Source organism: Poromitra crassiceps, assembly GCF_964638095.1.
Source record: "Poromitra crassiceps genome assembly, chromosome: 6".
Classification (NCBI taxonomy): domain Eukaryota; kingdom Metazoa; phylum Chordata; class Actinopteri; order Beryciformes; family Melamphaidae; genus Poromitra; species Poromitra crassiceps.
The window spans coordinates 40,631,712-40,659,196 of record NC_139627.1 but is presented as its reverse complement, the minus strand read 5'-3'; the positions used below and the strand labels follow the sequence as shown (position 1 = coordinate 40,659,196).

At 49.8% G+C, this 27,485-nt stretch overlaps 1 protein-coding gene and 1 pseudogene across 2 annotated transcripts; both read right to left on the bottom strand.

The window, feature by feature from the left end:
* Window positions 1–5,380: 5,380 nt before the first annotated feature.
* Window positions 5,381–9,562, bottom strand: LOC310778400 (atypical chemokine receptor 3 pseudogene; annotated as a pseudogene). The gene is made up of 2 exons: window positions 9,503–9,562; window positions 5,381–6,602 (listed from the first exon to the last, which is right to left on the bottom strand). The product of its transcript is annotated as an atypical chemokine receptor 3 pseudogene (transcript).
* Window positions 9,563–23,218: 13,656 nt separating this feature from the next.
* On the bottom strand, window positions 23,219–25,851 carry LOC310777889 (ribosyldihydronicotinamide dehydrogenase [quinone]-like; the record flags this gene model as incomplete). Its single annotated transcript, XM_083638236.1, has 6 exons — window positions 23,219–23,551; window positions 23,636–23,737; window positions 23,826–23,939; window positions 24,019–24,149; window positions 24,226–24,393; window positions 25,821–25,851. 6 exons carry the CDS (start codon window positions 25,849–25,851, stop codon window positions 23,219–23,221), a joined length of 879 nt encoding a protein of 292 aa, XP_083494362.1.
* Window positions 25,852–27,485: the final 1,634 nt, after the last annotated feature.

The following is a 27,485-nucleotide window of genomic DNA, read 5'->3' as shown; positions in this document are numbered from 1 at the left end:
TGCGCCACGGGGTGCCAACGCTAATTTTAAAACATAACTTTGCATGTCAAGAAAGTCGCAGTTTGTCACAAACTGTTGCACTAGAAGTTCTAAATCAGAAAGACTACATACACTGTCGCCTAAGTGACGTCACTTTCTCTACCGGCAAAGCTGACCGGCGACATGCCACGAGCTTCCACAAGCTATGTAGTTTTAATACGAAACTAACCCCTACGTTTCAATTTGACGACAAACTGTGACTTTCTTTACATGCAAAGTTATGTTTTAAATTGACAAAATTAGCGTTGGCACCCCGTGGCACAATTAATAAATAATAATTAATAAATAATCATTAATAAAGTACTCTATCTATCTATCTATCTATCTATCTATCTATCTATCTATCTATCTATCTATCTATCTATCTATCTATCTATCAATTCAAACGGGATCAAAAAAGTAACCTTATTCTCCGTCCACCGTCATTCATATTTTTCGCAGCGCTTGTACAGGGAGAAAGCAGGAAGTGACGTTTCACTTTGGCTCTCTATTGTCATTACACCTTAAAGCTATAGTGCATAGCTTTTGTAGTGTGGAACTGTTGTCTCCCCCTTCTGGCAGTGAGAGTACATGCGCTGCATGTGGTGTCAGAAGAAAACGACTTCCCAACCATTTCCTTTGCTCGTCGTTGTCACGCAAAAACTGGAAACAGCTATCACCCTGTTGTTTAAACACCCTGAGCAATAAAATACAACACATATTTGCAGCGTCCATCTTGTTTCTACCCTTATGGGTAACACATTATGACTTAAATGCTCATTCCGTCCGATAACATTTGGAAATTATAGATACTGTGGTTCTCAAACTGTATCTTCACGTCAAGGACCCCTAAACTGACACAAATTAGACCACGGACCCCCATTTGATAAGACTTTGTCCCAGGGTCCCCATCTGATAGTCTTTGCTTTTAGATGTTTTATTACAGAAGGTGGATGAAACCCATGACCAAAATAGCCATATACATTCTGTCATTGTGTTACTATGGATGCAATTATAGTGAAAATAATTGATCCCCCTTTTGCTGGGGACCCCCTGCAACCCCCTCAAGGATCCCCACTGATCGAGAAGAGCCACACAATTGTCCACATTCAAGTTAGCAGAGGGCTACCCGGAAGTCTCTGGTGCGCATTAGTTATTATGACTTTAAGGTTATGACCCTGGTTCTATGATTAATATGAAGACGGGTGCACGGGGGCTGCTTCCCATGGGGGGACACCGAGCGAGTAGGCTATAAAATAGAACTCCGGTACTGTGAAATACACAGAGTTATGGCAGTGATAGGCTTAATCAACATTGTGGGAACTCGTTTTGTGGGAACTCGTTTGGCAATTGCTTTAATCATTAAAGCAAGTTTAATGAAACAAATGCTCATTTATATGTAAAAGTTACGCACAAAGGCGGGATGCCAGTTGGACCTAATGTTGCTGCTGATGTCTTCCAGCCTTCTTAAGTGGACAGGCACAAAGAATTAGCCTTCAACAGCATGTCATGAAGCCTGCCTGGAAGGTTCAACAAGCCATGCAGCTGTCAATTGATGTGCATGATTGGTGTTGTTTGATCTAAATTCAGTTTGGATGCTCTTTCAACCCTGGTTCCTCTCTCCCGTTTAACTGAACATCTGCCCAACATCTGTGTGGAGCACTTGTCCTCCTCTCCTGCAGCAGAGAGAGGAGTCATGGAGTGCTAAACTATCCTCAGTCTCTGGCTGCTCCTCATATTCACACCGAAAACTCCCTATGAGCACAAACAGCTGCTGCCTTCCCGCTTCACCTTCTCATTCATAATTCAAGAGCTTTCATTTGCCATGTATACATTCTCATATGGAATTCATCACAGCAAGCACAGACCTGATTGGGAGTTGAACCTATAGCGAGTGCTTGGAAATGAGCCAGAGATAATGTAAAGTTATAGTTATAATTACACGTGTGTAGTGGGTGTTACACGTCTGTGGGTGTCTGTTCAGCACACTTGCACAACATACTTTCCTGTACAAAAAAAGTTCCAGTCAAAACCTCCTGCTCCTCCTCCTCCCTATTTCATCACGGTAGAGATATGGAGCTATCGTTGTGCTATAAAGCAACACTCCCTTCACCAGCTTCATTTAGGACCCATTCAATCTACATATTAAATCAAAACAAAAGAGATAGGCCCCATTGCATTGCAACTCATATACAACCCTTGAGAAAAGCCAGAGTTTAGTGAGACAGTAGATGATTGCAACAAACGCCAACTTCTGTACTGCACTTTGACTTCTTGTCCTTGGACCACTGATGCTGTTTATGAACTTGGTGGAGATTCACAGTACTGCGTGTGTTCCTGATAAGATTGTATCTCAAAAGGGAACGGGCTTGAAGGCAGACTTGACAAGAGTTTTTAGGCCCGAGTAACTGTCTGTATTTCACTCACATCGACTGTGTTTGGGTTTGTGTGGACGACTGGCTCTTAGAGGATAACAGTCTGCTTGACACATCCTGTGTAAGCAAATCACACTGGGTGCGGAGGAGAATCAAACGTGAATCATAACTGGCAAATTGTAAAAGGAAGCGAAACACTTCACAGGATACACGCATGCCAAGTCAAACATGGCGGGTCGGTCAGTCATGGTGGAGCAGCAGGAGTGTGTGTTACATTTTGGACTCAAGCTGTGTATTCGGTCATGCCTGCCGCATCTGAACAACTATGGGTGGGATAGTTTGGGTAAATGCTATGGAAAGTGGAGCTCTGAAATATATAGCATCTCGTAATTCAAACTGCTCATAGACTCCCATCTCCATTGTGCATTATCTAATTACATACTGTATATCATTGTGTTTTGCTTGCGCACTGTGTGTGTGTGTGTGTGTGTGTGTGTGTGCGCGTGCGTGCGTGTGTGTGTGTGTGTGTGCGTGTGCGTGCATGCGTGTGCCGTGCGTGTGTGAGTGAGTGGCTTTGCATGTTATTGTGCATGCCATCATGCATACAATTTGTTTGGCTATTTGAACCTGCCACTGCTTTGTGCAACCAGCCATAAATCTGCACGGGTGTAACATCCTGTTTCCAGGATCCTTCTGATTTCACATCTGAAACATCAATGAATTGTGACATCAATTGAAAAGCATGTGTCCTCTCTGTCATGCTAAAGCCCGGTGTATGCAGAAAGCATAACTGAACCATGATACAGTCCATAAAGTCACATTAGAGCTGGGTGACTGGATGAGTTCATGCATGATTTCAGTGCCTCAGCAGAAGCAATAAACCTGACTTTCTATATACCGTAGTTTTCGCTATTCAAAAACCAGTATTTCAATTAAATGAATGACAAGAGGCAAAGAAACCACCAAGGAACAATGATTTTTCTTTTGTATTTAATATAACAAAACATACAGTATGTTACACATTACAATGCCAATGGAATGCCTCTGTTCTTGCAGACACATGTTTGTGTCTTCATTCGTTTCTAATCTCAACGTGGAATCTTTTCAGTGTATAAGCAGACATGTGTAACCAATCAGATGACACAATGTGCTCTATGTCAGCATATGCAAAAAATATGTTTCCTACCACAGACAGTGAATGAACTGTAGAACTCAATGTTCATGTGACATAAACATCAACTCTTGGTGTCAAGCTGTGCGCGCACACACACACACACACACACACACACACACACACACACACACACACACACACACACACACACACACACACACACACACACACACACACACACACACACACACACACACACACACACAGACACAGACACACACACACACACACACACACAAACATGAAGATATAAAGGTCTCTAAAATGTACATAGAAACACCTTGAAACCTGCAGCGGTGCACGCGTGTGCAGGCGGCGCCCGCACACACACACAGGCACACACACACACACACACACACACACACACACACACACACACACACACACACACAAACACACACACACGCCAAGTTATGTAGCTGTTTTTCTGATTTGGTCCCTAATAAACACTTGGTCGTTGCACACCACAGCTGCTGCCTACAGTCCGCGAGCGCAGTAAAGCCGCCGGTGGTTATTTGGTCATAAAGACTTTGCTGTCTGTGGCTGGTGTGCTGACGCAGCAGGATGAATACCACATGGACACGGGTCTCTTTTGCACTATTAGCCACTGAAGCTAAAATTAGCCGCTACATCAATGTACTGTAACACATTTCAGCAAAGCTCAGTAGTCCTTTGAAGGCAGCAGATGAGGAAGGGGAGTTGAAGCGTTCAGACAAAGAACCACATCAGCGTGGGCTTGGATTTTTTTTTTGAACAAACTGCAAATGTTCAAATCATTTGCAGTGTGAATGTAATCCACATCGTCTGAAAGTACATCTCTCTACTTACTTATATGAACTATGAATTCCCACAGCATATAAGAGATTAAGATAATGAGAGAAAAAAAAAAGTATTCAAATGAAATAATGTAAAATGTATTTACATTGGCGTTTGTCTGAAGGATTCAACTGATGTGACGTGAGGTTGTGACAATCTGACAGCAGGACTGGAACACTGAGCCAGTCAGAGGCTCAACTCAAACCATGAAGCAGCGTTGTACAGAGTGGAATGCAGACAGAGCAGACATGAGAGAGGCAAAACGATTACAGAATATATAAATACGATTTGATACAAAAAGATTAACATATTACTAGCAATGGTATTCAATGCCCATCTGACTATGTACAAAGTGGAGGGAACATTTATAGACACCCCCCGCCCGCAACACACCCACACACACATACTCTCACACACACACACACACACACACACACACACACACACACACACACACGTACACGCACACGCACACGCACGCACACACACACACACACACACACACACACACACACACACACACACACACACACTTGAGAACACAAAATACAATCACTATAGGCACAAGAGAGTCAATGATTGTTTCACCTCTGCTACGTTGCGGTGCAAATTGAGAGTCTCTGTTTTGGCTTTACAAGTGAGAGAGTGTATTTGTATGACAGCAACAGCCTTTACAGTAAAACTACTTTCAACGAGATCAATGAGTCAAATGTCTAAGTGCTTTTTTCCATCCGTCTGTCAAAGTTAACAATAGCCAGTTCAAGCTATTTATTATTCTACTGAACAACATGGCTCAGACCCACAGTTCTGTGAAGAGGATATAGACTGTCAATCTGAATTCCTTGTTGTTATTGTTTTCCTTCTAATGTCAAACCTGCTATGCTTTGGCCCGGACACTGATCAAAACAAATCTGTCGTAAGATCAGTTTCAGTTATGTAACAGTCACTTGGGTTTAGACACAGTGTTCTGGAAATGCTCACTGGGCTCGGCTGAGTTTCAGACCTGCGGCGGGTTGTCAAGCGCTACGGCGGTGTACTCGGCCTCGGACACGTGGGGAGCCTCGATGAGGCGTGCCAGGCCCGTCCTGGTGGAGTACTTGAAGATGAAGGCTTTCATGAGGTCGTAGCGGTAGTTCCTGTTGATGAAGTTGTAGAGGATGGGGTTGAAGCAGCAGTGGAGCAGCGACAGGCACTGGGTGAGGTGTAGGGCCACGTAGATCACGTTCTCCAGGCCGCAGGTCAGAGGCACCAGGCCCAGCTGAGACAGAGCGTCAACCAAGAGCACGCCGTGGTACGGGGCCCAGCAGCCCAGGAACACCACGATGTAGGCCAGGATCACCCTGCGGCTCACGCGGCGCTCCTGCTCCACGGCGGAGGAAGGGCAAGAGGGGGTAGAGGAGGGGGGGAGGGCCCTGGCCAGCAGGGCGTAGTAGGACACCGCTATCACAGGGAAGGGGAGGACGAAGCCTAGCAAGATGAAGCTCAGCTGGACCCCCACCATCCACTCCCTGGGGTTGTCCTCAGGGTACACTGGCCTGCACAGCATGGTGTCCCCGTGCGACGACTTCATGGTGCGCAGGAAGTAGGTGTCCGGCAACGAAGCCACCAGAGCCAGGAGCCACACCCCCACGCACACGCAGCGGCGGATCAACTTCCTGCGGCGGATCGAGTGCCTGCTTGCACCGCCCTCGGTGCCGTCCCCGTGCGGCGTCACACTCACGTAGCGGTCCACGCTCATGCAGGCCAGGAAGAAGATGCTGCCGAAGAGGTTGACGGAGAACAGCAGGTGCGTGAGTTTGCACGCCACCTCGCCGAAGGGCCAGTGGCCGTGCTGGGCCAGTGAGCTCACCCACACGGGCAACGTGATACACACGCACAGGTCCGCGATGGCCAGGTGGGCGATGTACATGTGCGTCTCGTGGCGAGGGGCGGAGTCTCTTTGGGTGCGTACGTTGACCCAGAGCACCAGGGCGTTGGCGGCCAGGCCGACGATGAAGATGAAGATGTAGAGGACGCACATGGAGTAGAGCAAAGCGCTGCGGTTGAACGCCGTGGCGCACATCTCCACACTCGAGATGTTGCTGAAGGAGTCCGAGAAGTTGAGTTCCCCCAACGACGCCCACAGGTCCTCCAGCTCACTGGTGCTCAGACTCATCTCTCCGCCCTGGGAGAAGACAACCACTGGGAGAAAAACACACCGCCTCGCACTGGGACAAGTTCTGTGGAAACAAGACATCAGCTCATCAGTTCTCGCACCGCACTGAAATATAAGTATATGTGGATAAAGATCTAATGGCTAAAAATTTAATACAACCATATGATGGAGAGAATCCTATTTGAGAGACAATTTGCTGTTACACAAAGCATGGTTTCACTAGTATATTATGAGATCCAGTAAGAACTTGAACAGCATTAGCTAATAAAACACACAGACGCTATACTTGCGGTATGCCACCAGATCCTAAAGAATCTTAATGCGGTTAACTCGTTAAAACAAAGCTTTCATGTGTTCATGGAGCTTCTCTGTTGCCATGTAATAACTGGAGAACTGAGGAGTTTTCCACGTTTGATGTGCAGTCAGGGGGCAGCATCATAAATGTTTACATTAGCCCAAAAAGCGCAGGGTGCATATTAGGCACGAGGAAATGGGATCGAGAAAGCAAAACAGAATGTATTTCCGGAGCGTTCCGGGCGTTCCGAGATAATATAGCACTGGTCAGGATGGGAAACATGATGCCACTTTAAAGAATGTTTTCCTTTTGCGTGCTTAAAAAATGTTCCCATGTTTCTCTTCTTCTCTTGAATTAAGCAAGGAGAGGGTGAGAGAGGCGCTGTCACCACCCAGAGGATCAAAGGACAGCCTCGTCGTAACCTTGACGACGTCATGCTATAACATCTGAAGCTAATAACACATATGCACGCACACATGCACACGCGCACACACACACACACACACACACACACACACACACACACACAGTTGCTAGTCTACATATTCATACACACAGAGTAAAGCAACGCATGCTCATTCTCCCTTTCTGATCAGGCACGCTGCAGGCAGCTTGACATGCCAGTAAACTGCTCTGACTCTTTTGATCTCAGGGCCAAAGTTAAATTCCTGACCTTCTGTAGAACAGCCTGATTTGTCTTCACAGTTTTTGGTGATGTCTCTCTCTGCTCCTCTGACTGCCTGCCTGCCAGCCAGCCAGCCACAGAGCGAGGGGTCAGAGGGTGAAAGGTGAGAAATCAAAACCAGTACATGAGTGGCTGAACCCTCCTGTTGGTCCTGACTGACGTGTGTACGCCCGCAGAGTGAAATCAGTGGGGGGGCTTAACGCCTGCGATATGGCCTGACCACGGCTAAAAACGAAGGTCACCGACCACTGGGTGGTGGCACAGCACGCTGGCGTGCAGTGAAACGTGACCGCCTCAGACAGCTGTCTGTGGAGGAGAGTGGGAATTGACAGTGCTGTTGTTGCACACAGCATCTTTGTCCCAAAGTTGCTGCAGGGGGATCATTAAGGCACATTTGACCTTGCATAAGGACAGCTTGAACATTTGAATGCGCGGCCTGGCCTCCTAAACTGTGTTATGTCTGTCTAATGTCCCATAGCCCTTCTCTCAGTCTATGACCTGACCCTGACAGATAGTGGCCAGTTTAATTGGTCCTGGTTTGCACAGGAAACCTCTTATCTCCGGAACCGTACCTTCTCCACATCCTTGCCCTCCTATTCTGTATCAAGCATGAGATGATTTCTTAGTTGAAAGGAGTCTCTGTCTTTGCTAATTGGGAGTCTTGCTGAACTGGTCTTTGTGAAACACCACTCTTATCTTAGCCTTTCTGATGTATGTGGTCCAGCCCCCCAGCAGCTGGACTGATGTATGTGGTCCAGCCCCCCAGCAGCTGGACTGATGTATGTGGTCCAGCCCCCCAGCAGCTGGACTGGATCTTTAATGAAACTAGCAGGGACACTGTTCTATGTGTTTTGCTTCACACGTTACTGAGTGAACATATCGTGCCTTTGAACTGCAAGCAATGATGGACACTATTCAACTCTCCAGTCTGATGATAGACATTTCTACCACACTTAATTCTGTTTAGATGTCAGAAAACCTCCATTTAATCTCGGTTTCCATGACTTTACGCCCGTGGAGACTTTCTAATAGAGGGATTTTGTATGTTGAGATAATCCCTTATAATTCCCTTCTATTATATGGAAAATACCTGGAGGTGCCAGGTAAGCCCCACCACAGGCTTCAAGGCAAGCCAATTAACCTGTTCACACACTCACACCATCAGATAAGGTAGTAAATATCTCTCTCTCTCTCCCAATATCTCTCTCTCTCTCCCAATCTCTCTCTCTCTCTCTCCCAATCTCTCTCTCTCTCTCTCTCTCTCTCTCTCTCGCTCTCTCTCTCTCTCCCAATCTCTCTCTCTCTCTCTCGCATACGCAAGAGCCGACATAGCATCCATCCAGTTACAAATGGGTTGAAATGCATGTTAGGCAGCTTTTGTTTTCAATACACAGAAAATAATGAGCTCACTGAAGGCCGTGTTCATGTGTTAATGCTGCCGAGAGGAGCGCTGCAGGTGCGGCGTGTCCTGTTTGCCTTTTCATTCAGGCTTTGGGTGAAAGCCGTGGAATTGTTAAGACAGGTCCGTGACTTTCCCCAACAGTAAACGAGAAGCAATTTCGGCGTTTCCAAAAGGTTTGTCTCTCGTCATTACGCACAGGAATGCACCGAAAGATCTAAAAGATGCGCTGCTGACTGAGTACACATAATGTCACTGTTGTTGTCATTGTTGATTTATATCAGGGTGAAAACAAACGTTTCTTATCAGTTGTCACCAGCTTCGGTATACAGTAGTAGCCTGACACGGTGTTTGAATGGATAGGCTAGGCTGGTAATCGGCGCACAGTGCCGCGTACTTCGCTGTGAAGCTGAAACCAACACATAGGGACCAACTTCCAAAGAGGAGAGAAACAGAAATATTGCTATAATAGGAGGCTAGTCCTAGTGAGTAGCCTACTAATTACAACGGCGATTCTGCAAATAGTAAAAATTCCAAACACAAACATTGAAAATGGTAGAAAGAGAAATAGATAGCCTAACTTACTTCTTTTAAGAGTCGACGCCGTCCCTTTGAAGTCTCCTCTTTTGAAGAACAGAGTAGGTTAATTCTCACTATTTGATGAGGAGTCCACGGTATAGCTACTTGTGTGTGTCTCCCTCTGTCTCCTCAAGTGAATCTGAGCCTGTGTCTCCTCCTGCACTTGCTGATACCCTGAAAGAGCTACGCCTCCGAGGTTGGCCCTAAAAGCCATGCATAATATATCATGGCATCACTTCAGCCTCTCACAGACACAGACAGACAGCAGCCCCGGGAGTTTCGGCCAAGAAGAAGAAGACTGCAACTTAGCGCCAAGCGGATTTCCACCTCTGCATCCACTGGGACAAACAGGCTGTTTTGATGACAAACTGTATGCTCAGGCCCTGAAGAGGATTAGGGCCATGTGAAACAAACAAACAAACAAACAAACAAACAAACAAACAAACAAACAAACAAACAAACAAACACACACACACACACACACACACACACACACACACACACACACACACACACACACACACACACACACACACACACACACACACACATACACACACACACGCACACGCACACAAACAAATAGCCTAAATAAATAAACAAATAATTAAACAAATAAATAAACTTCTGAGATTGAAGTCAGAATTATGTGTTTAGGGGTCAGTATGGTCAGAATTCTGACTTCAATTCTGAGATTAGGCTAAAGTCAAAGTTGTAAGAGTAGTCAGAATTTTGAGTTTATTAATTCTGAGAAATCTGAGATTAATCTTGGAAATCAAATAAATTGTTCACATGTGGCGTTGATGTCTTCCTTTCAGCCTGATGAAGGAAAATAAGGGCAGCTATGATTTGTCACAATGATGAATGCTAAACCATGTAAAGATCAATGCACCATAAATAATAATAGCCTACCTAATCGGTTACATAAGTCAGTGCCTCCAGATTTTGTGGAGGTTGTGACTGATCATTGAATGAATGTTGCATTACTTGATGAACTAGGTAGAAACATTAAATTTTCTTTCTCCTCACCTGTTTGTATTTTTACTCTTATCTCACCTCAACCCCTTTTGTACACTAACTCTCCCAAATTGTACAAGGTTTCAAAAATGTATTTGTATATCTTACCTCTTTTTTTTTCCCATTAATTCATTTTTATTTTCACTTCTTTACTATAAGTGGAAAATGGACAGCAGAGAACAAAATGTTGTGCTGATATAAACTGTTACAGTCAGTGCCTCCACCCAGCGCCCCGCCCTAAGCTTACCTAAATCTGAAACTACTGTAGAAGAGCAGACATCAAGTATCTGGTAACCCACAACCACAGTGCTCCACTCCCAACCAAAGACCAGCAAACGGGTTAAACCCTGCAGCATCTAGACACAGTGGAAAGTGAAAACGCCCTCTCAACGATGAACTACACCAAAAAACATGTTAACGAACAATCTGACGATTCATTTCACCTTGTGTGGCCAGCCCTTTCTGTCTGACTCACTGTCTGACTAACTAACTGACTGACTGACTGACTGTCTGTCTGTCTGTCTGACTGACTGAATGAATGAACCAACGAAATACTCACAAAATAAAGCAGACAAATGGATCGATGGATTGTTTTGAACGATTAAAAATAATGCAAGTCTTGCCAGGAAAATATGAGCAGCAAGTCAGGTGCAGATGGCTTGTTGTTTTGTTGTCATTAGCATTGTTGAGCCTCAGCATTCAGTCTCACTTCAGGCACACATCCTCTTGGAAGCAGCACAAAGCATTGTGGGAGTGCTAATGTGCTCACCTGCATCTCTGCTGGCCTCACAGCTGCTCTCACCAGGCCACTGAAGCCCATTGTCACACTCGCACCCCCTAATGACAAAAACCACAAAGGAGAAAATGGGAGCAGAAATGCTTGTGGACTTAATCTGCAAAACAAAATCCAACCCACTGGACAGCTGACCTGCCCCCTGCAGGCCCTGCTGTGACAAAACATGCCAAAATATTCCCAGAGAATTCATAAGTAAGAGTAGACTTTTGATGAACATCCCAAAAAAATGGCAGTCACTTGAGCCGGTATGGCCGGCATGTTTGGTTAGGACAAAGACACCGGCGCATGGCAAAGGTCACGCGACTGAAGTTTGTAATGATTGTACGCCCTGTTAGTCAATGATGAAATACAGTAAGGTGGCTACGCTGACATCATAACAGACCAGAGTAGCGAAGATTGTTTCTGTGAGGCTTTAAAGAGAGCTCCCACTACGCACGCATATCCATTGTCCTCGGTATCAGGAGCATCAGGGGGGATTTGTAAGCCTTTCTGATAAGCATCCGTAGTCCTGCAAGCTGCTGCCAACCTCTGTTCTCTCCAGGCCTCATTCACAAGGAGGCCGGACAGAGCGGTTCCTCTGAGAACAGCAGGGGTGCGCGCGCGCGCGCGCGCGCGTGTGTGTGTGTGTGTGTGTGTGTGTGTGTGTGTGTGTGTGTGCGTGCGTGTCTGTGTGTGTGTGGTCTGAGAAAAGGCCATACAGTTCCCATGTATTTCTCTTATAATAATGTAGTTGTATGTAGAATAGAATAGAATAGAATAGAATCTTTCTCGCCACATGGGCTAGGGCTAGTAGCACAATACCTCAGCTACTGTATATACATGGACACATAACAATAAAGAACAAACAACACACAGTAGAGCAAAGCAACAACAAAAAGAGAAATAACGAGAGTCACAGTAAAGTCTTCCCTGCATGGTTTTATTGATGTCGAAGCATCTAAGTTTAGCTATTTTTTTCTTTTTTTTTGTCTTTTCTTTATTCGCCGTTCAAACACAAGGCATGCTTGCTGCTGTGGTTACATTGGTCATTTTACAAGAGAGCACCCACACAGGGCGACACAGAGCGAGAGAGCCCCCACACAGGGCGACACAGAGCGAGAGAGCAGCCACACAGGGTGAGAGAGGAGCCACACAGGGCGTCACAGAGCGAGAGAGCACCCACACAGAGCGAGAGAGCAGCCACACAGGGTGAGAGAGGAGCCACACAGGGTGAGAGCACCCACACAGGGTGAGAGAGGAGCCACACAGGGCGTCACAGAGCGAGAGAGCACCCACACAGGGTGAGAGAGCACCCACACAGGGTGAGAGAAGAGCCACACAGGGCGTCACAGAGCGAGAGAGCACCCACACAGGGCGAGAGAGCCCCCACACAGGGTGAGAGAGCACCCACACAGGGCGAGAGAGCCCCCACACAGGGTAAGAGAGCACCCACACAGGGCGAGAGAGCCCCCACACAGGGCGAGAGAGCAGCCACACAGGGCGAGAGAGCCCCCACACAGGGTGAGAGAGCACCCACACAGGGTGAGAGAGCACCCACACAGGGCGAGAGAGCCCCCACACAGGGCGAGAGAGCAGCCACACAGGGCGAGAGAGCAGCCACACAGGGCGAGAGAGCAGCCACACAGAGCGAGAGAGCAGCCACACAGGGTGGCACAGGGCGAGAGAGCAGCCACACAGGGTGAGAGAGCACCAACACAGGGCGAGAAAGCACCAACACAGGGTGAGAGAGCACCCACACAGGGCGAGAGAGCACCCACACAGGGCGAGAGAGCACCAACACAGGGTGAGAGAGCACCCACACAGGGCGAGAGAGCACCCACACAGGGCGAGAAAGCACCAACACAGGGCGAGAGAGCACCCACACAGGGCGAGAGAGCACCCACACAGGGCGAGAGAGCACCCACACAGGGCGAGAGAGCACCCACACAGGGCGAGAGAGCACCCACACAGGGCGAGAGAGCACCCACACAGGGCGAGAAAGCACCAACACAGGGCGAGAGAGCACCCACACAGGGCGAGAGAGCAGCCACACAGGGCGAGAGAGCACCAACACAGGGCGAGAGAGCACCCACACAGGGTGAGAGAGCACCCACACAGGGTGAGAGAGCACCAACACAGGGCGAGAGAGCACCAACACAGGGCGAGAAAGCACCCACACAGGGCGAGAGAGCACCCACACAGGGTGAGAGAGCGCCCACACAGGGTGAGAGAGCACCCACACAGGGTGAGAGAGCACCCACACAGGGCGAGAGAGCACCCACACAGGGCGAGAAAGCACCAACACAGGGCGAGAGAGCACCAACACAGGGTGAGAGAGCACCCACACAGGGTGAGAAAGCATCCACACAGGACGAGAGAGCACCCACACAGGGCGAGAGAGCACCCACACAGGGTGAGAAAGCATCCACACAGGACGAGAGAGCACCCACACAGGGCGAGAGAGCAGCCACACAGGGTGAGAAAGCATCCACACAGGACGAGAGAGCACCCACACAGGGTGAGAGAGCACCCACACAGGGTGAGAAAGCATCCACACAGGACGAGAGAGCACCCACACAGGGCGAGAGAGCACCCACACAGGGTGAGAAAGCATCCACACAGGACGAGAGAGCACCAACACAGGGCGAGAAAGCACCCACACAGGGCGAGAGAGCACCCACACAGGGCGAGAGAGCACCCACACAGGGCGAGAGAGCACCCACACAGGGCAGCCACTCTCAACCATGCTCATATTACACAGCAGGCCAAGGTCGTCACACACATGTTTTACACATTGGATAAACACCAGGATAAAGAGATATAGGCTGATGGAAAGGGGCGGAGACAGCGAGAGGGAAACCAGAGAAAGTGGCGTTGAGAGAAGGAGGGGGGGATGGGTGGGGGGTGGTGGTGGGAGAGGTAGATGAGGAAAACAGAAGAAGAAAGATGGAGTGAGTTATTCCTAACGACTGCTCTCGCCATTGTAGTCTGTCCCTGCGTCACAGTGGGGGGTCCGGAGAGACACATTCTTTTTTGGTGCAAATCTCCATTCAGAAGGTCCCTCTCCAACGCATTCTCAGCCACATCTTAACTGTGGACAGGCAGCCTCTCCCTCTCTCCTCACTCACAAATTCCATTCTTCCTTATCCTATGCCCCCCCGCTTGACCTCCTAACCTCCATCATCTCTCACGTCATTAAGATTTTTGTGTTGCCAGAAGTGTGTGTGTGTGTGTGTGTGTGTGTGTGTGTGTGTGTGTGTGTGTGTGTGTGTGTGTGTGTGTGTGTGTGTGTGCGTGTGCGTGTGCGTGTGCGTGTGCGTGTGTGTGTGTGAAGGTTTACACATGCATTAGTCTTTCTTTAGGAGAGGAGATCAGGGTGGAACAGGTGAAGAGCCTGAACCTGAGGGATGAATCTGTAGACAAAATTTAAAAAAAAGTTGGTTGCCCTTAGTTACAGAGTTCATGATGGTTTGTTTGAGGGTTGCCTTTGGGCAGAGGTGTTGTTGTGTTGTTGTTAATGTTATGTGCATGCGATGATGAGGTGCTCCTTTGTGTGTATCTGGGCTACGTTCACACAGGTGTGTGTGTGTGTGTGTGTGGCAGAGTGTGTGTGTGTCTCTCTCTCACACACAGAGTGCAGGCATTCCACACACTGACAGAGCGTCCCACACACCAGCCCATGTGGGCAGCTTAGCTGTCAAACATGCAGGAAAAAGTCAGTTTACCAAGAGCCTTTGTGTTACAGTAAACAGGCATGTTAGCCTATGTAGGTGTGAAAGATTCACATTACCATGCACATTTTGTACATTGTATTTCTTTGTCTCTGTCTCCGTCTCTGTCTGTCTGTCTGTCTCTCCCTCGGTCTCTGACTCCTCCTTCCCTCTCTGACCTCATTGTATCTGTCAGTGCCTTTATGACTGACTGTGGCTCATACAGTCCATTGAGTTTGTCTATCATCTCCACATAGTAACTCAAGCAACCACAAGTTCTGCTTTCCCCAAGCCTCCGTTTGCATGATTGGGTTCACCTACAGTACCTTTTTCCACACTTGCACGCAAACACTAAACACAGACACACACGTCCTTGCACTTCTATCCATATGAGGACCTTCTACTGATTAATTCCCTAGCTAGACCCTATCCTAACCTTAACTGACACCACTATCTTAAGCCTCACCTCGCCCTAACCTAAACTGAATCTTAATTGTAACCTAAACCCTAATCCCAAATCCTGAAGCTAAAAGAAAGTTTGTCAAAGTGACAACCGTCCCAAATTACCTCACTTTGCAAAAGTGTCCATTCTGAAGGTGTGGTTCTCACAAGGATAGATAAGTGCCAGAACATGCACAAGCGCACATGCGTACGCACGCACGCACGCACTCACTCACACACACACACACACACACACACACACACACACACACACACACACACACACACACACACACACACACACACACACACACACACACACACACACACACACACATGCTAAATATGAGCCAGCGGCCATTAGGATTATGTGTAGGGGATGGGCCATAGCTGTGGTTAGCTGTAGGGGAGAGAGTGTCCAGTAGTGAGTGAATGGCGACAGAATCTTTCTACAGCGGGCATGACCCGGTGCGTGACCCGGTGTGTGACCCGGTGCATGACCCGGTGACCCGGTGCGTGACCCGGTGCGTGACCCGGTGCATGACCCGGTGACCCGGTGCGTGACCCGGTGTGTGACCCGGTGCATGACCCGGTGACCCGGTGCATGACCCGGTGCGTGACCCGGTGCGTGACCCGGTGCATGACCCGGTGACTCGGTGCGTGACCCGGTGCATGACCCGGTGCGTGACCCGGTGCATGACCCGGTGACTCGGTGCGTGACCCGGTGCATGACCCGGTGCATGACCCGGTGCGTGACCCGGTGCGTGACCCGGTGCATGACCCGGTGCGTGACCCGGTGCATGACCCGGTGCGTGACCCGGTGCATGACCCGGTGCGTGACCCGGTGCATGACCCGGTGCATGACCCGGTGCGTGACCCGGTGCATGACCCGGTGCGTGACCCGGTGCATGACCCGGTGCATGACTCGGTGCGTGACCCGGTGCATGACCCGGTGTGTGACCCGGTGCATGACCCGGTGCATGACTCGGTGCGTGACCCGGTGCATGACCCGGTGCATGACTCGGTGCGTGACCCGGTGCGTGACCCGGTGTGTGACCCGGTGCATGACCCGGTGCATGACTCGGTGCGTGACCCGGTGCATGACCCGGTGCATGACTCGGTGCGTGACCCGGTGCATGACTCGGTGCGTGACCCGGTGCATGACTCGGTGCGTGACCCGGTGCATGACTCGGTGCGTGACCCGGTGCGTGACCCGGTGCGTGACCCGGTGCGTGACCCGGTGTCCACCTCACTGTGCCCTGACGCTCGCGGCTCTAATGTAGTAATCCTATCCTGACAACCCTGACGTGTGCTTTAGAAAAGGCCTCTTTTCCACGCTGCCTGACACAGAGTTCACAGATAAGGTGGCTGACTTTCTCCGCTATTGTCCTGTCATAGCAACATGAAAAATGGCCCATCAGGACTGTCGGAATGCGGTGTAATTTGGAAACGCCTGCAGCAGTAAGTTACAGCAGCTATGTTACCTGTTAGCTGTGGCATTGCTAGGCCATGGCTGCCCATGTTCAATGTATTGTCAGTGGGTTCAAGTTCACCATTTAACTCAAGTTTTACAGTCAACTGCTAAATAGCATCTACTGTAAACACACCGACTCAACATAGACAAAGTAACATTCCAATTGCAAACAAGAAATGCAAAGTTCTTCAAAAGCGTGAGCACTAAAACCAAACATTGCAGGCTTTATTGGATATAAACATAACTTCAAACCACTCAAATGAGCTGATGGAATAAATACTGTAGATAAACACGCCGTACAGTACATTCGGCTTGCAGAATGAAACGTATAGGCCCGTATAGAAAAAGAAGGAAATTGCTTTATACTGTAAATATCTTGCTTTTAAAGGGGGCTCTGTGGCAGAATGTGACTGATCTGAGTTGCGTGATGGAAAATTACCTGAGTTGCGTGATGGAAAATTACCTCTAGCTATTTTTCTCTGTCCCAGCCAGGTGGTTCCCATTCATGGTCTACCCGCCGATGGTATACTCACGAGTGAATGCGGCGCTACAGGGGGATTACGACCAGGATGTGGCAACCCAGCAAGCATCTGGAGTTGAGCACGGTACGCCTGGAGCTGCCGGGGAGGGACACTAGTGCTTGCACTCCCATTCATCCATTCTTTCTACTCTTCCCCGTTGTCTCATCCATTACGCTGAGCCCCAGTCACATCTCTTACACACAGACCAAAACATATGAGCTATTTGTAGTCCTTTTTGTCTGACAGTGAGAAACATTGGGACCTTAACCCAGGGAGCAAAAGACAGAGGGAAGATTGAATCAGAGATAGTGGGGAAAGAGGAGCCCTCACTCCAGCAAGGGATCAAACGAGCGTGAAGGAGGGGACGTACAGTGCTTGCTCACCATGCGTCTGGTTCTCCCATCACTTTGGAGTCGGCGGTGGAGATATAGGAGAGGTCTGCTTCTCATTACGGCGTCGAAGGGATTTGGAGACGAGTGTAATGGCTGGCTGCAGTCTTAACCCTGTCACTCCAAGCCCGCTCTGATGCCTCCAACCGCCAAAACCCTCGCCGTGCCTCCCAGTCACACTCAACCTCGGCCTGGAAAATAGGAAACAGCTTTGCCTCCTGGTACCAGGCACTCACATACTGTGGAGCCACAATGGAGGCCCGGGCTGTTAGTTCATCCATTCATCAAAAGCATAAAGGCAGGCCTTCCGTGTGAGGCGTGCAGGCGTGCCTGGGCTGCATCACGGCAGACCCAGCGGGCTAAAGTAGCTGTCAGGGCCGTGGTCTGAGTGGCTGTGATTACACGCTCAAATACATTGGAGGGATACATCTGAGTGAACGTTCACATCTCTGATGAGCAAAAGGTGTGTGTGAAAAGTCCCCATGTGGTCGGTGCCAATGGCTTCCTTCATCCACACTGAAGAAAGGACACAAAAGAAGGATGGAGATGAGGAAGGAATGAGTAAGTGATGAAAGACACGTCCTCCAGAAGTTCAGGAAGTAGAAGGAAGGAAGGAGGTAGTGTTTGTTTTTTTCACCCAGGTTTTCCCTCATTTCATCGCAAAACCTTGCCCCCCCAAAAAGGATCTCCTCAGCTATTTGTGGTCGTGTTCCTCCACAGCTGTTGTAGTCCGCCTCTATCTTTGGTTCATCGAACCAAAACATTAACCTCTCCATAGCGCCTTGAAAGATCTTTGGCACGCATGCACGGACGTGTGCACACGCGCGCGCGCGCGCGCGCACACACACGCACACACACACACACACACACACACACACACACACACACACAGCACACACACACACACACACACACACACACACACACACACAGACACAGACACACACACACACACACACACACACACACACACACACAGCACACACACACACACACACACACACACACACACACACACACACACACACACACACCCAAACCAAGCACTTAATACAAATATGCATGCCGTGAATGTTTGAGAAAATAAGTCCATAAAAGTACCCCCCTTCATGCATGAGGCCATAAAGCGAGCAGACTGAAGTCTAGTGTCTGGCGTCTCGTGTGTGTTGTCTGCTGCTGCAGTCAATATACCACTAACCTGTTATTACCTGAAGTACAATCACTTCCATAAAGCTCTGAAAGATAGATTGACATGAGTCTAGAGCAGTGTTTCCCAAACTATGGGTCGGGACCCAATTTGGGTCGTGGACCCATGGGGGGGGGGGGGGGTCGCCAACTGGTCGTCATGGCAACTCACTGTAAAAAAAAAACGGTATGTTTTTTGTGAGTTTGGGTCCCAGGGAGACACAAAATCTATCTTTTGGGTCCCAAGAGGAAAAGGTTTGGGAACCCCTGGTCTAGACTACAGTGAGTCAAGAGCTGTTTCGTTGACAGGGCTTCAGCTTCTGATCTATGAGTGTCATAATTCATCTCATTATAAGGAACTGTGGGGGCCGCTCTAATAAGTGTCCCTGCAAGACAAACTGGATTTGGGACTGGACTGTGATTGGCCTACTTTGGAGGAGGACTGGACTGTGATTGGCCTACTTTGGAGGAGGACTGACTGCGCTCACATGTCAGCCTGAGTGAATTCCTCGGTTCCGTAATGGTGGCGAACACACAATGGACACACTGACGAAGCGAGAGAGAGGGGGACGTGGGAGCTTCAGTGAAGGGGAGGAGAGCGTAATCCTTTCCTTTAGCGGGGTGAAGGGCTTCGGGGAGGAGGGCAGGTACACAGCGCCACTGCTTCATTACAGACCTTTCCTGCTGCCAATCTTCATAGAGCTGCCCTGAACTGCAACAGCTCATGTTCCTCACTATGTGTGCACACACACACACACACACACACACACACACACACACACACACACACACACACACACACACACACACACACACACACACACACACACACACACACAGTTAGAGGATCTGTTTTTTTTGGAGGGATAATTGATTGGCTTTTAATGTAGCCCCTGACAGAATGAAAGGACAACACATGGACGTTGTAAATCTCCCTCAACTCTCTCACCCGTTAACCACATATTTCTCACTCTTTTTCTTTTGCATCTCTCTCTCTCCCTTTCTCTCTCTCTCTCATTCCCTCTGTCTCCCTCTCTCTCTCTCTCTCTCTCCCTCTGCCTCTCTCTCTCTCTCTCTCTGCCTCTCTCTCTCTCCCTCTGTCTCTCTCACTCTCTCCCTCTCTCTCTCTCTCTCTCTCTCTCTCTCCCTCTGCCTCTCTCTCTCTCTGCCTCTCTCTCTCTCCCTCACAGTCTCTCTCACTCTCTCCCTCTCTCTCTCTCTCATTCCCTCTGTCTCCCTCTCTCTCTCTCTTTCTCTCTCCCTCTGCCTCTCTCTCTCTCTCTCTCTGCCTCTCTCTCTCTCCCTTTCTCTCTCTCTCTCATTCCCTCTGTCTCCCTCTCTCTCTCTCTCTCCCTCTGCCTCTCTCTCTCTCTCTCTCTCTCTGCCTCTCTCTCTCTCCCTTTCTCTCTCTCTCTCATTCCCTCTGTCTCCCTCTCTCTCTCTCTCTCTCTCTCTCTCTGCCTCTGTCTCTCTCACTCTCTCCCTCTCTCTCTCTCATTCCCTCTGCCTCTCTCTCTCTCTCTCTCCCTCTGCCTCTCTCTCTCTCCCTCTGTCTCTCTCACTCTCTCCCTCTGTCTCTCTCTCTCCCTCTCTCTCTTGCTCTGTCTCTCTCACTCTCTCCCTCTCTCTCTCTCTCCCTCTGTCTCTCTCTCCCTCTCTTGCTCTGTCTCTCTCTTTCTCTCTCTCCCTCTGTCTCTCTCTCCGTCTCCCCCCCCCCCCTCTCTCTCTCTCTCTCTCTCTCTCTCCCTCTCTCTCTTGCTCTCTCTCTCTCTCTCTCTCCCCCCCCTCTCTCTTGCCCAGCCTTAACGATACCGTGTTGTGGGTCATAGCTTGCAATGGCTGGCCTGTTGTTAACCCTGTCACATCTGGCACAAACACAGGGACTCACTTACCGCCCCATCAAAACACCCAACGGTCAACGGAAAACAGATCAATCACACCAGTTTCCTTTGGCTCAGCATGGCATCAACTTCTAATGTGTCACTCAAACCTCGTCTATTAGGTTATCATGGATTTATATTTATTTTTAATATTTTGCAAAAGAAGTAAAAATATTTCTTTAGCAGATATTTGTGTATAAAGGTTATTCTACATTAAAAAAATTATTGGAAGCATTTCCATTTACGGTAACTGTAGCTCTGCATTTAATAGCATGGTGGTGCATGGGGGAAGTATTAGTGCCTGTTTGGATGTGAAGTCCACCTGCCTCAGAACATTTTACGTCTATTTTTTTTCTGAATGAATGTGTGTATTTGAGCTTCAAATAGAGCAGAACTGCTTTTCCGGAGAGCAACTGTTCCGTGCCTGGGAAGAGAGTGCCCACTTCCTCCCATTGAGCCGGGGGAGAATGGCGTTCCCACTATAGCCAGGGGGGGAGAACTGGGATGGACAATGGGGAGAGCAGGATGGGCATCGGACTGGAGACTGTGATCTCCCTACACACATAAACACACCATGCCCCCATACCAGTCAACTCTTAACTCCAACACCATACGGCTCCTTCTCATCTGTCTCACACTATGATCTGGACAATGTTTTGCAAGTTTAGAATGGGAGTGAAGGGGGGTATGCTATGCACAGTGATTCATGCACTTCAAGCTGGCGGTAGTTGTTCTTCAAAACAAATATGACCACATTCTCTTCTATTGCTGCCATATGGTAGACTATGGCAATGGCGTGTGTGTGCTCTCAAGAGACACATTCAGATGAAACAGGCGTCTCCCCCCTACGAGGCTCCAACACTTAGCAGCACATGGGCATCACAGAAAAGTCAAATATGCCACTCTTCAGGATCACTGAATTTCTTATTTTTGACTGCAAATATTTGAAAGAGGGAAATGATCAGAAAACGTTGACTGGCTCCAGAGAAACAGGTGATCTGGCTCCGTAAACAAACACATCGTGTGACCTTGTGAGACCTCCGCTGTGAAATGTGCAAAGAGTTCCTATGTCACAGGCTGCAGTCTGTACATCAGAGTGCAAGGCCATTTCCTCAAGTGCCCGTAGCCCCTCCCCTCATTTCCTCCATAACCAAACAAAAGCTGTGTTCTGGGAAAAGTGCTACGCCACTTATGTTGCCGAGTGGGTCCAAATAGTGCACATTAACAGACTATCAGCAGTGTGTCCGTACAGAGGGAACAGATGACCAGTGTGTCCGTACCCGTACAGAGGGGAACAGCAACACTTGAGCTACATGGTGCCAGGTGGCATGTGGAACGAGAGTTTGATTTGTTGAAAGTTACCATGTCAATCCAAACATGGCCTCTAGTAGCACACGTCAAGTAACCAAGAAGCAAAAAGGGGATGACTATAGAAGCTTTGTTGGGCAGACAGAACCTAAAGTCCAGTCTTCAGCACTAAAGCCAGCTTGGATCTGACTGGAGTCATTTGCCCAGGTGGTGTATTTACATGTCTCTTCAACCAATCATAGCCCAGTGTTTGAAAAGCTGTGATTGGAGAGTGATGAGGATATGAGCTACAGCCTGTCATCATAGCTAAAAGAAAAGACTAAGCAAACCTACAGTAGTTAAGCAGGATCCAGGCTGCTGCCTACACACATGATGCATGTTTCAACAATGGGGAGTCAGTCAGTGAACCCCGTTTCTGGACTGGCCCAGCTTCCCAAATAAGGGACCGGCAATGTGACCTCGCATTGAAGAAAGGTTCCAGTCCCATTACTGGTGTGCACATTTGAGAACGTCACTCTTTGAATGCCCTGTAACCAACCGTTCAGGCTATTTTCCACAATGGAAAGCATGGCCATTACTCCCAACCCTATGATGAGTGAAGGTAATCCTGCACGGAATTAGGTCAGTTTGAAGCATCAACTCCTGGCCTCAAAGCATGTCCATCTAGTCAATCATCTTCTGAGAATCAAATTGTTGGTACAAAGGCTAAAAGCACTTTACTGTGGGCCAGTATCATAGTCAGTGCAGACAGAACACAGGTGGTAGAACTTTGAGCTGAACGGGCAAAGCAAAACCCCAGAGGCACCTCAATATCTAAAGTTTTCAGTGCCAGGAGTGGCTGGCAAACCGATCACGTTTGCTTTTGTAAAACCAGTGATTAATGATTCTCCTCCCGTTTCCAGTAGAGATTTAATCTCTAGGCAGAATATTTAGGCCAGACTCCCAATTGTTAAGAAGCCATTTATTTCTGCAACACTTTCTTACAAGTTAAGACAGACATGACATTGAGGACCCAGCAGTCCTCAGACCCCAGCTTTGACCTGGCTGGTGACCTGGCTGGTGGGTGGCAGCATCTGGCTGTTGGGTGGGAGTGGCTTGCCCAGGTGGGTTCCCACTGTCAGGCCAAACTCCTTGTTGGCATGCTGCTCGTGGACATCAGGCTTCAGCTGGAAGCCCTTCTCCCCGTCAAAGCAGTCAGAGGGCGTGAAGCAGAGCGGAGACTCTGCCAGCAGCCCCTGCAGGCGTGTACTCCAGGCCTTCAGCATGGTGTCGCGGGCCTCACAGGGGATGTGGGACGGAGCCCAGAAGATCTGAGGGGCCAGCACTTTGAAGCCACAATAGTGCAGGATGCCATTCTGGACAGGACATAGAGCTGGCGTCAACATCTAAATATGGGTTAACGCCCCCTTCACTTCTCCAGGAATATGACCCAAAAATACCTGCAGTGGCCACAGGGTGACGTTCATGTCTCCGTTGATTCCAGTCGCACTGAACATGGACTCATGGGATCCGGTGGTGAACGACAGTATGGCCTTCTTATCCTTAACAAGAAATGATTAAACGAAAAGGAAATTTAGAAAGAAAAAACTTTTGTCACATTAATGCAAACATGTTAAATGGCTACCTTACCTTGAAGATTCCCTGGCTATAACGCTTCTCTAGTGTGTAGGCAAAGCCCAGTGTGAGCACCCGGTCCATCCAGCCCTTCATGATGGCAGGAACAGTGAACCAGTACATGGGGAACTGAGAAGTAGCATCGAGTTAGCTGTGATGTAAAGAGTTGACTGAAACATGATGTCCTCTAGACTCTAGTAGTCTATACCTGAAAGATGATTAGGTCAGCTTCAGTGAGTTTACGATGTTCTTCCTTTATGTCTGCACACAGTTTCCCGTCCTCCCATGCCAGTTTGGTCTCCTGTGCATACTGGAAGTGTTCAGCATTCTTCACTTCCCCTGCGGAGACACAAAACCCATGTTGGCGGTGGTACTAGAAGAGCAAGTTCTAAGTTTGTCAAGTAGAGATTCATACCAGTGATGTCTTCAGCAGTAGCGGTGGCCTTAAACTTCATGGCGTACAGGTCGGACACCTCCACCGAGCAGTCCTGACTAGTCAGAGCCGCTACGGCAGCTTCTTTGGCTGCAGCGTTGAATGAACCAGGGCTCTGATGAGCGTAGACAATCAGCACCTTCTTCACTGCTAAAACAGGTAATCCGAGTTAGACCAAGTGCACATCCCCTCAGCAAGTCAGGCAAATATTTAATGGAGAAAATATACAAGTTGTAGAAATGACCAAGACTAAGCTTAAACAAAGTTAGTTTATCATCAAAACTCTGCAGTTCTTACACAAAAAACAAACAAACAGAGAAGCATACTCGCCCATTGTGATGCGAGAGGTCTACTGCAGATGATGAGCTACAGATTTTGCTGGGGTGTTGATGGAGGAAATGCAGCTCATTGTGAGAGGAGGCTAAAGCTGCTGTTTTTATACATCCATCCTTCTGGCGCATTCCCACTCTCACAGCTGCCTGTCAATCAGCAATCAGACTATCAATCAGCCAATCCAGTCATGGCATCTTGTCTCATACCTCAGAACCACACTTCCTGTTTTCATGATGAAGACACAATTCAGTTATTTATTTATTTATTTATTTATTTATTTATTTATTTATTTATTTATTTACTTACATACTGACTGACCACTGTGCTTTATTTGGTGCTGTGGCAACATTTTATCGGGCTATTAATACAGCAGCTGTGTTGAATTGCATATTTGTTATATTTTTTCCAACAAATAATATTGGTGATTTTTTTAAGCACCTATTTATATTGTATGCAAGGATCCACCTATCCACCTAATTTATTTATCCTGGTTGCTGCTCCACCCTCTGCCGATCTGGGGAGAGCCGAAACTGGCTCCATGCTTCCTCCGAGACATGGGCAGTTATTTCTGTCATGTCTGTTAGTTTGTGCCTTTTGGATCTCTGTGTGAGTGTGTCTGTGTCTGTGTCTGTGTCTGTGTCTGTGTCTGTCTGTCTGTCTGTCTGTCTGTCTGTCTGTCTGTCTGTGTGTGTGTGTACAGTTATGTGTGTAACAGTTGTGTGCAGTGCCTGATGTCAACGAGCCACATAAAGCAGCTGTGGTTAAATGGCTGGATACATTACTGCTGTTGGTTTTCAGTTCTGTTTTACTCAACATGACTCTGGTCTGAGAAGCAGTTGCCTGCGGTGAAGCTCACTCACGAATGTTGTCCTGTAAAAAAAAGGGGGCATCAAAGGCAAGCGTGAGCTGGCACACATCTGGGACCAAAAACACTCCTAACTCCCATCTACCCTGCCACTGTGAGGTGGAGGGGGACATCTACCCTGCCACTGTGAGGTGGAGGGGGACATCTACCCTGCCACTGTGGGGTGGAGGGGGGGCATCTACCCTGCCACTGTGAGGTGGAGGGGGACATCTACCCTGCCACTGTGGGGTGGAGGGGGGCATCTACCCTGCCACTGTGGGGTGGAGGGGGACATCTACCCTGCCACTGTGGGGTGGAGGGGGGCATCTACCCTGCCACTGTGGGGTGGAGGGGGGCATCTACCCTGCCACTGTGGGGTGGAGGGGGGGGGGGCATCTACCCTGCCACTGTGGGGTGGTGGTGGGTGGCATCTACGTTGCCATTGTGGGGTGGAGGGGGGGGGGGCATCTACCCTGCCACTGTGGGGTGGTGGTGGGTGGCATCTACGTTGCCACTGTGAGGTGGAGGGGGGGGGGGGCATCTACCCTGCCACTGTGGGGTGGAGGGGGACATCTACCCTGCCACTGTGAGGTGGAGGGGGGCATCTACCCTGCCACTGTGGGGTGGAGGGGGGGCATCTACCCTGCCACTGTGAGGTGGAGGGGGACATCTACCCTGCCACTGTGGGGTGGAGGGGGGCATCTACCCTGCCACTGTGGGGTGGAGGGGGCATCTACCCTGCCACTGTGGGGTGGAGGGGGGGCATCTACCCTGCCACTGTGAGGTGGAGGGGGGGCATCTACCCTGCCACTGTGAGGTGGAGGGGGGCATCTACCCTGCCACTGTGAGGTGGAGGGGGACATCTACCCTGCCACTGTGGGGTGGAGGGGGGCATCTACCCTGCCACTGTGGGGTGGAGGGGGACATCTACCCTGCCACTGTGGGGTGGAGGGGGGCATCTACCCTGCCACTGTGGGGTGGAGGGGGGCATCTACCCTGCCACTGTGGGGTGGAGGGGGGGGGGGCATCTACCCTGCCACTGTGGGGTGGTGGTGGGTGGCATCTACGTTGCCATTGTGGGGTGGAGGGGGGGGGGGCATCTACCCTGCCACTGTGGGGTGGTGGTGGGTGGCATCTACGTTGCCACTGTGAGGTGGAGGGGGGGGGGGCATCTACCCTGCCACTGTGGGGTGGAGGGGGACATCTACCCTGCCACTGTGGGGTGGAGGGGGGCATCTACCCTGCCACTGTGGGGTGGAGGGGGGCATCTACCCTGCCACTGTGGGGTGGAGGGGGGGGGGGCATCTACCCTGCCACTGTGGGGTGGAGGGGGGGCATCTACCCTGCCACTGTGGGGTGGGGGGGGGGCATCTACCCTGCCACTGTGGGGTGGAGGGGGGGGGGCATCTACCCTGCCACTGTGGGGTGGAGGGGGGGGGGGCATCTACCCTGCCACTGTGGGGTGGTGGGGGGTGGCATCTACCCTGCCATTGTGGGGTGGAGGGGGGGGGGGCATCTACCCTGCCACTGTGGGGTGGAGGGGGGGCATCTACCCTGCCACTGTGGGGTGGGGGGGGGGATCTACCCTGCCACTGTGGGGTGGAGGGGGGGGGGGCATCTACCCTGCCACTGTGGGGTGGAGGGGGGCATCTACCCTGTCACTGTGGGGTGGAGGGGGGGGGGGCATCTACCCTGCCACTGTGGGGTGGAGGGGGAGGGGATCTACCCTGCCACTGTGGGGTGGAGGGGGGGGCATCTACCCTGCCACTGTGGGGTGGAGGGGGGGGCATCTACCCTGCCACTGTGGGGTGGAGGGGGGGGGGCATCCACCCTGCCACTGTGTGGTGGAGGGGGGCATCTACCCTGCCACTGTGGGGTGGAGGGGGAGGGGATCTACCCTGCCACTGTGGGGTGGAGGGGATGGCATCTACCCTGCCACTGTGGGGTGGAGGGGGGGGGCATCTACCCTGTCACTGTGGGGTGGAGGGGGGGGGCATCTACCCTGCCACTGTGGGGTGGAGGGGGGGGGGCATTATTGAACAACTGCTACACATTAGCACATGGG